The sequence below is a fragment of the Pelmatolapia mariae genome, linkage group LG16_19, assembly GCF_036321145.2.
Source record: "Pelmatolapia mariae isolate MD_Pm_ZW linkage group LG16_19, Pm_UMD_F_2, whole genome shotgun sequence".
Classification (NCBI taxonomy): Eukaryota; Metazoa; Chordata; class Actinopteri; order Cichliformes; family Cichlidae; genus Pelmatolapia; species Pelmatolapia mariae.
The window spans coordinates 14,657,819-14,670,768 of record NC_086241.1 but is presented as its reverse complement, the minus strand read 5'-3'; the positions used below and the strand labels follow the sequence as shown (position 1 = coordinate 14,670,768).

Sequence of the window (12,950 nt, the reverse complement as noted above, 5' to 3'; positions counted from 1 at the left end):
TTCTACCAGCCTAAACCAGTGTGACCATTTTCCTCTGACCTCTGACATCAACAAGGTATTTTCACAAAGACAACTGCAGCTCATTGGAGATTTTCTCTTTTTTGGATCAATTTCTGTAAAGCCAAGTTTATGAAATCTCCCCATCTGCCACCAACAACACCACCAAATTCAAAGTCACTTAGTTCACCTTTTTGCTCCCATTCTGATGATCCACTTCAGTGGGTCATCTTGACCATGACTAAATGTCTAAATGCACTGAGTTGCTACCACTTGATTGGTGTGATTGATTACATATTTTCTTTATCAAGCTGTTGCACTGGTGTACCAAAGCAGCCATACCCCTGATCACCTAAAACTGCCTTGTAGATATTTTTTAGAAAGAAGAAATTTGTTATGGAGACATATACAAAACTTATTTTTATATCAAACTGCAAGAGATATGAATTTTCTGTCTGAAGTTAAGCATTTTTAAATCATATTCTATAGGGAATACTTAATCAGCCTCAAGCAGCCATTCGTGGAACCCCAAGGGCTTCATTATTCAGCCTCAGAGGTTGTTTTGTCTACTTAACATACTAACACGTGTTTTATTGTGTTTGAGGCAGGTTTGCAGTACTGACAAAGCAAATTTTTCATGCAAGACTTGTTTTTACTAATGTGAATCCAAGCAAAGAACTATTTTAAACCCAAAATATAGCAGTGAATTTGTGCTAAACTAAAAATTATATTTTCATTTGACAGCTGTAAAAACAAAATAAAACAGGGGTACACTAAACAAGATAAAACTTGAAACACCTGCAGGGACATTGCAAAATCCAGTGTTTGACAGCAATCCTAAGATATAGTTCATATACACAGAAAATCCTGCGATCTCAAATGCAAAATAACATCCAATGTACCTGCCGACTTTTGTATGGTAATGAGACAGAGTAACTTGGAGCTCAGCATCATTCTAACCTTAAAAGCAGATTACTAAGCTTCTTAGAAACCTGCTTACTTGAGGACATGTGAGGAAATGAACTCTATTAGAGGAAGTGTGTTAAAGTGATTTGAGCAGCACACCTTTATACAGAAAAGCACAGTTTTACAACAACAAAAAAACTCAGTTTCATCAGTTTCGTTTCATAGTCCGTTTAGCAAAAAAGACAATACATCAGAACTGTCAAATTCATATAAATGTATTAATTTTTTATAGTTCTAAAACCAGAATTCTTACCTTTTGTTACATTACCATCAACTATTAACTGTTTCATATGTTTTATGTGTTTTTCTGCTCTTTCAGGCAAAGCTTTCCCCTCAGTGAACACTGTTTTAATAGGATTTGTCACAGATGATGAATATTTTACACTCAAGTGAAATTTTAGAAGGTATTATTGTCTCCAGCTTACATTCTCATGCATGTTTGATACAAAATAACAGGGAAATTCTCCAACATAAACTTACCTCGAAGCGCAGGGAGCAGCGAGCGATCCTTCCTATCATCACATTTGTTACACTCGCTGAAGTACAACAGCAAGAACACATCCACCAGCACCCACACTAAAGAGGTGGTCAACACCACCTTGCAGTAGACAAACCGTCGCATCACCTCTCTGGGATGACAGCCAGGCAAGTTGATAGCGAGCACTTAGGAGCGCTCAGGCTGCCAGTGAAACATCTGAAGTCCGATGACAGGGTGAAGTAACAGGGACGAGACCAAGCAGGTTTGACCGCGGGGCATCATCCTTCAGGAGATGGGAGAAAAGGGAAAAAAAAAAAAAGAGGACAGAATACTAAACTTAATGTGAAATGACATCATAACAGTTTAAGTATTCCTGCTATGAATCCAACTGATATCAATCCTTACAATAAAATGACATAAAATGCAAAGGAGGAACTACATTAAAGTAGATCAATATTAACCTCTTTTAACCTTTCTCAGGCTTCACTTTATCAGTTCCATTGCTCTGTTAGCATCCTCTGTCAGAGGTTTCCAGTAGCTACTTAAGAGACCTGCAAAAAGATGAGGAGGATTTTTGTACCATTTCTTCCTGCTAAACTTTTTAAGTCAAATTTCTATGATGTTTCTAGGGTATTGACTGATCAGCTATAATCTAGTCATGACACTGATTTTTCACTGTTTTAGGAGTCATACCATTATAAAGCTCAAATATTTCCTTTTGTAATTTATTTTGTAAATGATCTACTTTTTTGCTTTGAGTTACTGCCCTAGAAATGTTTAAAAATATCCAGGGGGTCTTATACACACACTGCAATTTCTTTCTTTTTTTTTTTACTAGTAGTGGTTCAGTTTGTGGCAAAACAACAGTGAAGTTCATGCATAAGTTTAAGAAGTAAGCTCTCTATTTACTCATCTGTGTGTTTGACCTGCTAGTCCATTCTTAAAACACTTGAGTCTGTCTTCATCACTTTAGCCCATTCATTTTCCCACCTTCTACAAGCTAGTGACCCACTTTTTCATGTCATTCTGATCTCAGTGCTCATGACCATTCTGCCTTTCAGAGTCTCATTCATGTGGCCTGCCTCCTCCCTGCCTCCACCTAACTAAAAGATCTTCATTCAACGTTTCATTACTTCTTCTCCACCGTCACCAGCATCTGGGTTCCAGGGGATCCTGTCCCACCATTGTTGGGACTCCACTCTGCTATATGGAGTCACTGTAAAAGTACACTGCTCTTTCAGTTCAATGGTTTTCATGTCAGGACATAATAAACATATCAATCTCTGGTGAGATCTGCCAAAACCAGCTGTTAGTTCCTGTGGAGCAGTAAGGATGCACTTGCATGTGACACAGTGCAACAGCTGAGAGGACCACCAGGCTACACCCCATGAAAAATGATCTTGCTTGACAGTAGCCTATTTTGTATTAAACTGTATATCGCACTTAATTTTTTATTTTTTCTAAGCATGACCTCCCTGTACCGATTTTTGCAAATCATATTTTCTTCCGGGGAAGTATAACTGACAGCATATACAGACAAAAATATACTCTTCTTCAATGCAACAAATTCCTTTGTTGAATTATTTTTTCGTGTTCAGCTACATGAGTGTGACTTCAGTGTCTGATCAGGTTTTTTGATAGGAACATTTTCGTAGTGGTCCCCTACGCTTTATTTTGGTGAACTTTGGGTCTTTCCTTACAGTGAAGAGCTTTCATGCTAACAGCATGTAAGTGTGTGGCTGTGAGTGAACACTCCACGTTTTTTATCACTATTTTTTCACTGTCCACATGTTATGCAGGAAACCCATGAGCTACATCTCAGACTCAGTTAAATGTTTAAGTTTAAGACAATATGTTTAGAAAAAGACTGAACAAGAATGGCTTATTTGGAATGGCTTTTTCTCTCAAAAAAACAAAAACAAAAACATGTTAGCACAGCCTAGCTTTGCAAAATCTGGAACAATTTCCTTTGGACAGATGAGACCAAAGTGGAGATGGTTGCACATAACCACGTTTGGTGAAAACTAAACAGAGCAAATCAGCACAAACATGTCACGCCAGCTGTCAAGTACGGTGATAAATTGGTGATGATTTGGGTTTGTTTTGCAGTCAGAGGATCTGGGCACCTTGCAGTCATCGAGTCAACCACAAACTCCTCTGTATGCCAAAATATTCTAGAGTCAAATGTGAGGCCATCTGTCCGACAGCTAAAGCTCAGCCAAAATTTGGTCATGCAACGGGAAAATCATCACAAGCACAGCAGCAAATCTACAGAATGACTGAAAAAGAAAACAGGCTGTACCTTAAGAAAACTGTGCATGAACAAATATCTGCAAACCTGAATGAATTGAAGCAACATTGGAAAGAACAGTGGACCAGAAATCCTCCACAGTGATGTGAGAAAGTGAACAAATAATATAGAGTTATTGTTGCTAAAAGTTGTTCTATAAGCCACTAAATCATGTGGGTATGTAGCTTTTCACACACCGATCTGCACTTCAGTTTATTTTCTCTTAAATAAATAATAACACAGCGTACTGCAATTCATCATGTTTTATAGGTCGTCTGAGGTCGTATTTACTTAACTTTATGACCTGGTAACATGGTAACATTTACATGCTATGTAAAACCATAGAGTTTAAAACCTTAGGGCATACTTTCCTTTTACCATGACTCTAGGTTCAGCTGAGTCTAATTCACTTTAATTCACTTTTATTTATATAGCGCCAAATCACAACAGTTGCCTAAAGAAGCTTAATATTGTAAGGGAAAAGACCCTATAATAATAGAGAGAAAACAGAGAAAACCCAACAATCAGACAGCCCCCTGTGAGCAAGCACTTTTGCGACAGTGGGAAGGAAAAACTCCCTTTCAACAGGAAGAAACCTCTGGCAGAACCAGGCTCAGGGAGGGGCGACCTGTTGGGGGTGAGGAGAGGAAGACAGGACAAAGACATGTGGTGGAAGAGAGCCTAGATTAATAATAACTAATGATTAAATGCAGAAACGTGTATAAACACATAGTGAGTAAAAAAGGTGAGTAAAATAATAGCCAAATAGTTTATTACTCAAACTCTGTGCTTCTATAAATCACGGTCAATTCTCAAGTAATCTTTGCCTTCTCTGCAGGTGTTTAACTTTACTTTACTGCAAACATTTTCTATTTATAACTAATCACGATGAGCAACATATGAGACAAATAGCACTACACATAGTATATTTTCTTCATACACGGTTCTCATTTTCTATTTCTCTTCTTTGTTGCTTTTACAAGAATAATAAATAAATAAAAATTAAAAACTGAGGAATGAAGGTCAAATCCAGCCTCCTACATTGGACTGACCACAGTCCCTTCGCATTCTTCCATTTGAGAGGATGAGTGAATGCTCATTTCCCTTGTACAGACTTCACCCACTTCATCAGTAGTGCTGCTAAGACCATCTGGGATGCTTAAATACCAGAGGCAATTTGCAGAGGTTAAATATCTCATTGGCATGGAAAGTGCGCCTCACAATATTTCTGATGAAAGACAACATAATTTTCTGTCAAAAAGGATACTTGACTGAAATTATAGGTTTTTGTTAACTGAAAGACTTATGAAAGTACAATCTGGATGATATTACACTCATGAATAACGCTTTCATTCAAATACACAAACCAAGCACAGAAATGGTCAGGAGTTTTTTGAACATCTGTAACAAAATACAGCACAGTGCTTTTACATCACTCTGGGTAGTAAAACAGATCAAAAAGATTGGATGGTCTACCAATTGTTTCCAGCCTAGGATGATGTGGTACATCCCATGTATTAAAGCCACATGAGCCTCTTGATATTCTCAAAATGTAAAATACATTATGCATTTAATTGCCAATGCATTTAGATATAACTTACCTGAGTAGTTACTTTCATAACTAGCGGAAAAACGCCTGCAGAGGAGTAAGGACAGATTTCCTTATCTTTCACATGCAGCATGGTAATGACTTTGCACTACACACACACACACACACACACACACACACACACACACACACACACACACACACACACACACGCATCTCTCAGTCCAACTCTGTGCCCCCTGTCTAAATGTCCATCACAGAGGCTGACACGGCTGCCTTAGGCTAACCCTTATCTCATTCAAAAACAAGGCAGCCTCTACCCAGCTGCATCAAGACTGAAATCACAGTGCAGTGGATGATTTCAGTCACTCAGACAGAAACTGCACACCACTCAATAAAGTAGATGGATGCAGTCTACACTTAATGACTGTAATGAACAAAATTGTGTCAGTAAAAGCGAAACACAAGTCTGCATCTAGCATATCACCTCCACTCACACTGTAGACAGATCAATGATGATTCTGCCTTTATGATGTCTGTTTGCATCTCTAACCATCTGCTTTGCTGCATGTGTGTTACAAACATATTTGGGTGACTATGACTGCACCAGCCACACCACCAGGAGTTTGCTGGTCTGAAGAAGTCTGACTCAATTAGTCCCACCATCTGGAGAGATGAATATTTCCTGTCTGCTGTGCACAGCTCTAAAAATACATGTCTACATTCTCGACGTGACACGATTTTTTTTTTTTCTTTCAATCTTTTCAATAGGAGTGTAAACCACTGGCCATTATTAACTGCTTCTCAAGTGACACTTAATTGTGTTGTTAGCAACACTCTTTGTTGTGAAATGTCTGGTGCAGTGCTACAAGTTAAATTATGTATTCCTCGTCCATTCAACAGGAGTGCTTCTACTGTATGCAAATGAAAGGCTGTATACTTAAGCTGCCAAACGGCGTTTCACAGTAATAGGACACGGCTCACATCAGCATCTGCCAATGGAACTGTGACAGTAACAGGAGACTAAAAATTAAATAAATTTAAAAAACATAACATTTTTGCATGAATCTTTTTCTCCTCCACATTTACAGTACAAACCCTGCTGACCATCAAAGCACCCACTGAGGTTTGGGTGCCATCGTTAGGAGTAAGAGAGACCAGGCCAGCTAACAACTGACTTTGATATTTTCCCATCACGCACCTGCATCTAAAAGGTCACAAGCATCATGTAAAGCTGCAGTACTTTCTTAAGTGTTAAATGAAAACTGCATTTGTTATGTATGGTTAAAAACCTGACATACAAACAATTAATAATTGGGTTAAACATATTGGTACAAACTGGAAGTCACATTGGCAGTGGCACTGAAAAATAACAATACATACACTGATCTTAGATTGCCCACTATGCATATGCAAGAGATTGTGGCAGCAGAAAACCATAGGCTCCACCTATATAGCTCACTGTGGTGGTCTTAAAAGTGTTGATTACCCTCAATCTGTCAATCTTTCATTCATGTTCAGGTACATTAGGCCTTGGCTTCAAAGACTGGTTTATTAATTGTTAGATGTCACATGAACAAGACGGCAAAGACTGTAAGATCAGCCAACCACTCATTTTATGGTAATATAGATTAAATCTAAACTATAACCAAGCTCTCAACCACATTAAGATCACCGTTTAATGGTGTGATGTGTAACCATAGGAGCCAAATTTTATTCTTGCTATGCAAGGTGTGCACGCAACAGAAAATGGGGACACTCTTTGCTTACCTAAATTATGGATGGAGTGAACCATTGACCTGTTCCTGCCTCGCTCCCGGGCAACGTGTTGAACGTGGACGACATACCCAAATCTACTGCTAATTACTGGTTTAAAAAAACGGGGCCAAATTTACCGCGCGAGCGCATAACATCTCGTAAAAAGACACCTAAGTTGCAGTCCATCTCAGCGCAGAGTAGTCCAAAATCCAGTCCGTCCAGTAAACCTTCTCATGGTACCTGTGTGGACTCCTTGATGTGATAAGTCTCCGGCTGAGCCGCACTAAACCGGTGGATATGAAGAGTCTCCATTATTTTTCCCCTTTTGCGTTTAAATGGATATGCGGTCACTGCAACAGACGCCTCTTCTCTCCGCGCACCTGTTTTCCGAGTGAATATTGTAACGGTAAGAGGACAGGCTGAGATAATAGTCAGCACAACCTAACCTCAGCTCAGACCGACCTGCATATATGCCGAGTCTCCTCTCTGATTGGCTCACAGCGACGTCGCTCACGAAATCCCTTTGAAGTAGGGCTTCACGGGCGTCTGGTAAATGTAGGCGCGTGCATGCCACCAAATATAGTGTTTGTTTTTTTAAATCATATATTAATATACAAAAACGCTTAATTTGATTTTAGCTACTTGAATTTTTATTTTGTTTTAAATTCGTTCTCAGACATATATTAGGAGGTCAACTTGATGACAGTTATTTTCCATGTATACTTTTCATTTAGCATAGGTTACCTGCAGCAAGAAATACAGCTATAAAGGCAATCAAAAGAAACGCCCAAATGCCTATGCTCTTTGTGAAATGATCTTTTATTGACATTCTCGGTTTTAACTTTGTCCTAATATTCTGAACTAAGCCTGATTCCTCGTGTGGTTTTGTAGTTTCGCCTTTATAAAGCTTATAAGCAACTATTAGAGCGTTTTCCTGTTTATGTTTCCAGTAGGGACAAGGAGAAAGCTGGTTAAGGTGCACTCTAAGGCAGATTACACCCGGTCAGGGTCTAAAGGTCAATTCACTGAAAATTTCCAAACGACACAGACACTTGTGTACATCACAGCTATTTTGAAGCAGACTTTTGGTGGATCGTGTTGAACAATGCTGCCATCTACTGTTATTGATAAGAAACTCGGTTTTGCCCCTGGGCAATTAGCCAGATAAAATCTAACCGAAGCATTTAATAAACATTCAGGGAATCATAATAACTCTGATGTACTGTCAACGAAGTGCAGCCACAGACTCTAAACTGTCCTTTATTGCTATTTCATTTACCTCAGCGACAATAAAGAAGCTGCAATAAATACTGCAATCTGTTTTCTGTGAAATAAATCTGACTTCCGTTCATATCTGCAGTGTATGCAGATAAACACTGGCTTCAGATGAGACTCAAATTATCCACTAGATGTCACTACACGCCCTCCTTGAGTTAGAAAGTAATAGAATTTTTTGAAAAGAATACGTTTATTATCATTATTATTAGTAGTAGTAGTAGCTTTAAGACTTTGAGTAACTAGATGGCTTTGGGGAGTATGTTTTCCTACAACAGCTGATGTATAGTATAAAGTTTTTCTCAAGTTTTAGAGTGAGCTCTACTGGCTGGGGGAAATGTAAAGTAAAACTCAGTGGAAATAACCTGAGTTTTGAACTCAAAACTTTATTTCAAAAAATTCCAGAAAGGATTCGTTTTATTGTTTATGACTGGCCAAAGCTGTGAGGTGTGAGGCATAAACCTCCTAAAGGCAAGACAGGAAAACACTGTGCTATAAGCAGACCTTTTGCATGTGGCAGTGGAGAAAACACTGATTCATATTATTAAATTTGCCTCCAAGCCATTTCAGGGTCCTCCTATTGTGCATGTTGGTTCACTGTCATGAACAAAGCCATTGTTACAACACTTGTTGTAACACTTGTTTTTAATTTAATTTAATTTATTTATTTAGGACAGTGCATGTTAATGAACAAAAATGTAAAAAAAATTACATGAATGTAAACATACCAGATTATAGCCAAGGGCTAATTTCCATCTGTTGTCCTTAAACATAAAAAATAGACATAAAAATTCATAAAAATTCAGCTAAGGATCCAGTCTGGGCGGCTTTGGATCATGTGTAGGAGGGAATATATTTTGGACATTTAACTTATATTCATAGGTTTCAGCTTTTCCAACGGATAAACATCGTTGCCATTCATAAAAAGGAATTAAGTAACAGATCAACAATAACAATTAAAACTACAGAAATTTCTCTCTCTTTCGTTTTTTGTTTGCTTTTCAATTCACAGACAAATTCATCAGGACTTTTTCTGTAATTTTACGCATGTATTAACTACATCTTACTACATTTACTACATCATTTACTTTATCATGTAGAAAAACTGAGACGTCCTGTTTCAGCTGCAACACGCATTTGTAAAGCTTGTGAAGCTCACTTTGCATTCGTATATTGAACAGTGCTGGTCTTCACTATGGCTGCAGGAACACGATGCAAGCTGCTCTGGCCTCTCTCTGACGCGGGGTCAGCAAAGACCTGTCAAGGTTTTGAATGAACCACCAACTCATTAAACCATGCATGCATACACACACCAACACACAGATGGCCGCAAACACCCAAACATACGTAACAGACAGTACGTAATGTCCTACATACATGCACATTCGTGGCACGCATGCGGTCCGGTCGTGTGGTGGCGCTCTTGCTGTGCCTTCCTGCCACTGGAAAACAGCGACAGTCTGGCTATTTAACGGCGGGGCTGGTGGCTTCATTCCGCTCTGAAACTGGCAGCACACCACATGAAATCCCCAGTAATGCGATGCCAAAGCAGCTTGTTAAACTCAAGAAGAGCGCTGTCTGATCTGAGGGAACTTGTTCAACTCGCCGCCTCCTCATCTTCACTTTTCACTTGATGACAATTTCTGCGGGATCGTGCCCAGCGCGTCTTTCTCTCTCCGCCTTCCGCATCTGTCGCACTGAAAGTTTGGTTTTGCGAAAGTAGACATGAATAACACCGGCTTCAACCAAACAGAGAGCGGCCTTTTCAACAAGACAGAGGAGTTTTTTTGCTGCAACTTTTCATCCGTGGTGACTGATAATGGCTTTGTGGCAGCCGCTCCGGATGAGAGGAGCCTCTTCATCATGAGGGTGGTCCAGATAGCCGTCATGTGTGTTTTATCCCTCACGGTGGTGTTTGGCATATTTTTCTTAGGCTGCAATCTCCTCATAAAGTCAGAGGGGATGATTAACTTTTTGGTAACGGACAGAAGACCGTCAAAAGAAGCGGAAGCAGTTATTGTTGGAGCCTACTGACTGATAAAGACATATACAGTGATCATACTCTGATCAGATGGCCACAGATCGGAGACAGTGTGATGATCAGCTGCCAAAACCGGGCCCCGTTTTCATAATGGTACTTAGAAAAAGAAACAAGAACTCAGAGGAGCGGTCACCTTGCAAGAGGTAACTGAACTCTGCTGGTGACTGATACTCACGGGGTGGGTCTACCTTATTTCTGGTGGCCTTTAAAACCAAGAAAGACTCATTCATCTTCAAGAGGTATAGTGCGTTTTAAGCCTATTGTTGTATTAAGTACTGTAGGCTATTTAATCACGCACTGTTGTCATTTCAGTATAGTTTCCCTGTTTGTAAAGCAGCATCCTTTGTCAAAATAGTGGCAAAGTCTTTGTATTTGCTGCTTAGAAATACCTCCTTGCATCGAAAATGCAAGGGTAAATTACATGAATGTTGTATGCCTCTGCATGCAACATGCAGCTCTCTATTTTCTGGTGACAGTTGTTTGCGTGTCTTTGTGGGCGGCGGTGAAAGTCCGTAATGCTGTGTATCATGTTCATTTGAATAAATTCATTCTGTAATTAAAGTTTTCTTCTTAAGATCTGCTTTTCTGTTATCGTCATATCCTCCGCCACGCCCTCTGCCAAAGTAACTGAGATCTCAGAAGCTAAAATTACAGCAGGAGAAAGAGCTCTTTGATTCATACTGTGATAATGACATGATGTTAAAATACAACAGAGGGTACTGATCCTGATGAATATATATTTTTAAGCTTTATCTATATCTATGAAGAGTTGTACAGTTACAGGGAACCAATAAATAGCTGCTTTTCCCTGTTTTGATTTTTTTAAATTAGATTTAGATTTAACATCTAAATATGAATTATTTTACCCAAAAGGATGCCTTAAAAATGCTCTAGAGTCCAAGAAAAAAAAAGCCTTCCCGCCTTCCCAAGAGAGCCCTGTCTGGGTCAGATTTTGATCCATGCAGCTTTTTACATCCTTCCTCCTTCTGCCAAAACATCTGTTATGCTCATCCCCTGCTTCACCTGGATTCTACCTCCCCTGGAGCCTTAAAAATGACTTGTTTTCTCAGTTCAGAGAGGATGAAGCTATCGGACAATACGCCGTCTGATTGCCCACCTGTGCTCCGCTCGCAGTTAAATAGAATCAACTTACTTACTTTAAAATGCCCTTCACCCCAGTTACTCCCTCCATCTGTTTTACCATTTCTGATCTATGCATCTCGTCTGACACGGCCTTACTCGTCTGATGAATGTTTGTCAAGGTGGAAACTGTCTCAGGCCACATTTGCTGTCCTCATGCTGGCTCTGAATAACTCAAGCAAGCACTTATTTTACTAATCTTGTTGAGGAAAAATAAATAAGTCAGCAGTAATTAGATTTTATACTCTTATAGGTGGAAGACCTACACATGGGTTACATTAAATTAAAACAACTGCTATCAAATATGGCACAATCCAGTAGAGTGGCAATAAATGCTGCATTTGTGAAGCTTATGATGTTGACTTTACTGGGGCTATATTTTATAGTCTTGAACAGTGGGGGGAAAATATTGCCTAGATTCTTTAGAAGAGAGGAGTTTAATGAAAGACCACCAAAAACAACAGCTTGAGAAATTGCAACAACTGAATCAACACCTCTCGGAGTCAGCCTCCACAGAAACCCAGGGCTGGAAATCTTAAATATACAGCTGAGCTGGGTTTATAGGGTTCATATTCTGTTCTTGTCTTGCCTTCTTCAAATTTCTAATAAGAAATTACTGCAAAAGCACACAATCCTGGGAGGTTATTAATAGCAAGTTAATAGGCTTCTTTACATGTGAAATTCACACCCCATAAATTTACCTCTGAATAATTAAGCCACATTTAGTTTTTCAAACTGAGCAATATATTTTTTCACATTTTCACCCCAGGTATGACTCTCTGTAGTTAGAGCAACACATTAACAAAGCAAATGATGCAAAGAGAAACATGTCTTTCTCTGTTAATAACAGCATGAAGTGTTATTAATATAAGTAAACATAAAACATATAAACACCAAAAAAATTTTGACCTAACTGAATATGGAATACAATAACAGTAAAAATGCAGCAGGTATAATTGTATTTGTATTTATGACTCCAAGCGTTTCTCTCTGCTTTTCTGTGATTGCTTCTGTTAGGTAGTGCTGAGAATAGCTCTCAAATATTAAATATCCAGCAGAGAACAATCTTCTGCCTGCAGCTGAGCTGTAGTTAGTTTATCCCGCAGTGCTTCATACACATTTATATAGGCTGAAATCTGGCTCATTTTAGAGATCCTGAAAGAAGCAGATCTAAAGTTGGAAATTGAAGTTTAAATACTATAATTTTTCTTCTTATTTAGGATTTTACTTTGGATTTACCACTAGAGGCCATCTCAAAGAATATACACACCTGTCACACACCAATGCTGAGGGAGATTTAGGAGATACTAACAGCAAACAGTCATCTACACCGCCGGCCTTCCTGCTGTCAGCAATCTGATAGTTCCCTGCAAAGCTTATGTTAAAGTCCTCTCGATATATTTAGGCACACTTAAAAATTTTACTCTGTGTAAAACAAAAGCACCAAGCTAGGGCT

General features: G+C 39.0%; 2 protein-coding genes across 5 annotated transcripts in view; one reads left to right on the top strand and one right to left on the bottom strand.

The window, feature by feature from the left end:
• The window catches only part of galnt13 (UDP-N-acetyl-alpha-D-galactosamine:polypeptide N-acetylgalactosaminyltransferase 13), a 35,930-nt gene extending 28,467 nt beyond the window's left edge, over positions 1 to 7,463 (bottom strand). For all 4 annotated transcript variants that reach the window (XM_063496946.1, XM_063496942.1, XM_063496944.1 and 1 more), the window contains exons 1-2: positions 7,051 to 7,463; positions 1,444 to 1,724 (exon numbers count right to left, since the gene is read on the bottom strand). In XM_063496946.1, the coding sequence (XP_063353016.1) occupies positions 1,444 to 1,585 (142 nt within the window). In that variant the 5' untranslated portion in view covers positions 1,586 to 1,724; positions 7,051 to 7,463. The remainder of the gene's footprint in view (positions 1 to 1,443; positions 1,725 to 7,050) is intronic.
• A 2,291-nt stretch (positions 7,464 to 9,754) lies between these two features.
• On the top strand, positions 9,755 to 11,059 carry rprma (reprimo, TP53 dependent G2 arrest mediator candidate a). The gene has a single exon (XM_063498687.1). It carries the CDS (start codon positions 10,039 to 10,041, stop codon positions 10,345 to 10,347), a length of 309 nt encoding a protein of 102 aa, XP_063354757.1. The 5' UTR covers positions 9,755 to 10,038; the 3' UTR covers positions 10,348 to 11,059.
• The last annotated feature ends 1,891 nt before the right edge of the window (positions 11,060 to 12,950 follow it).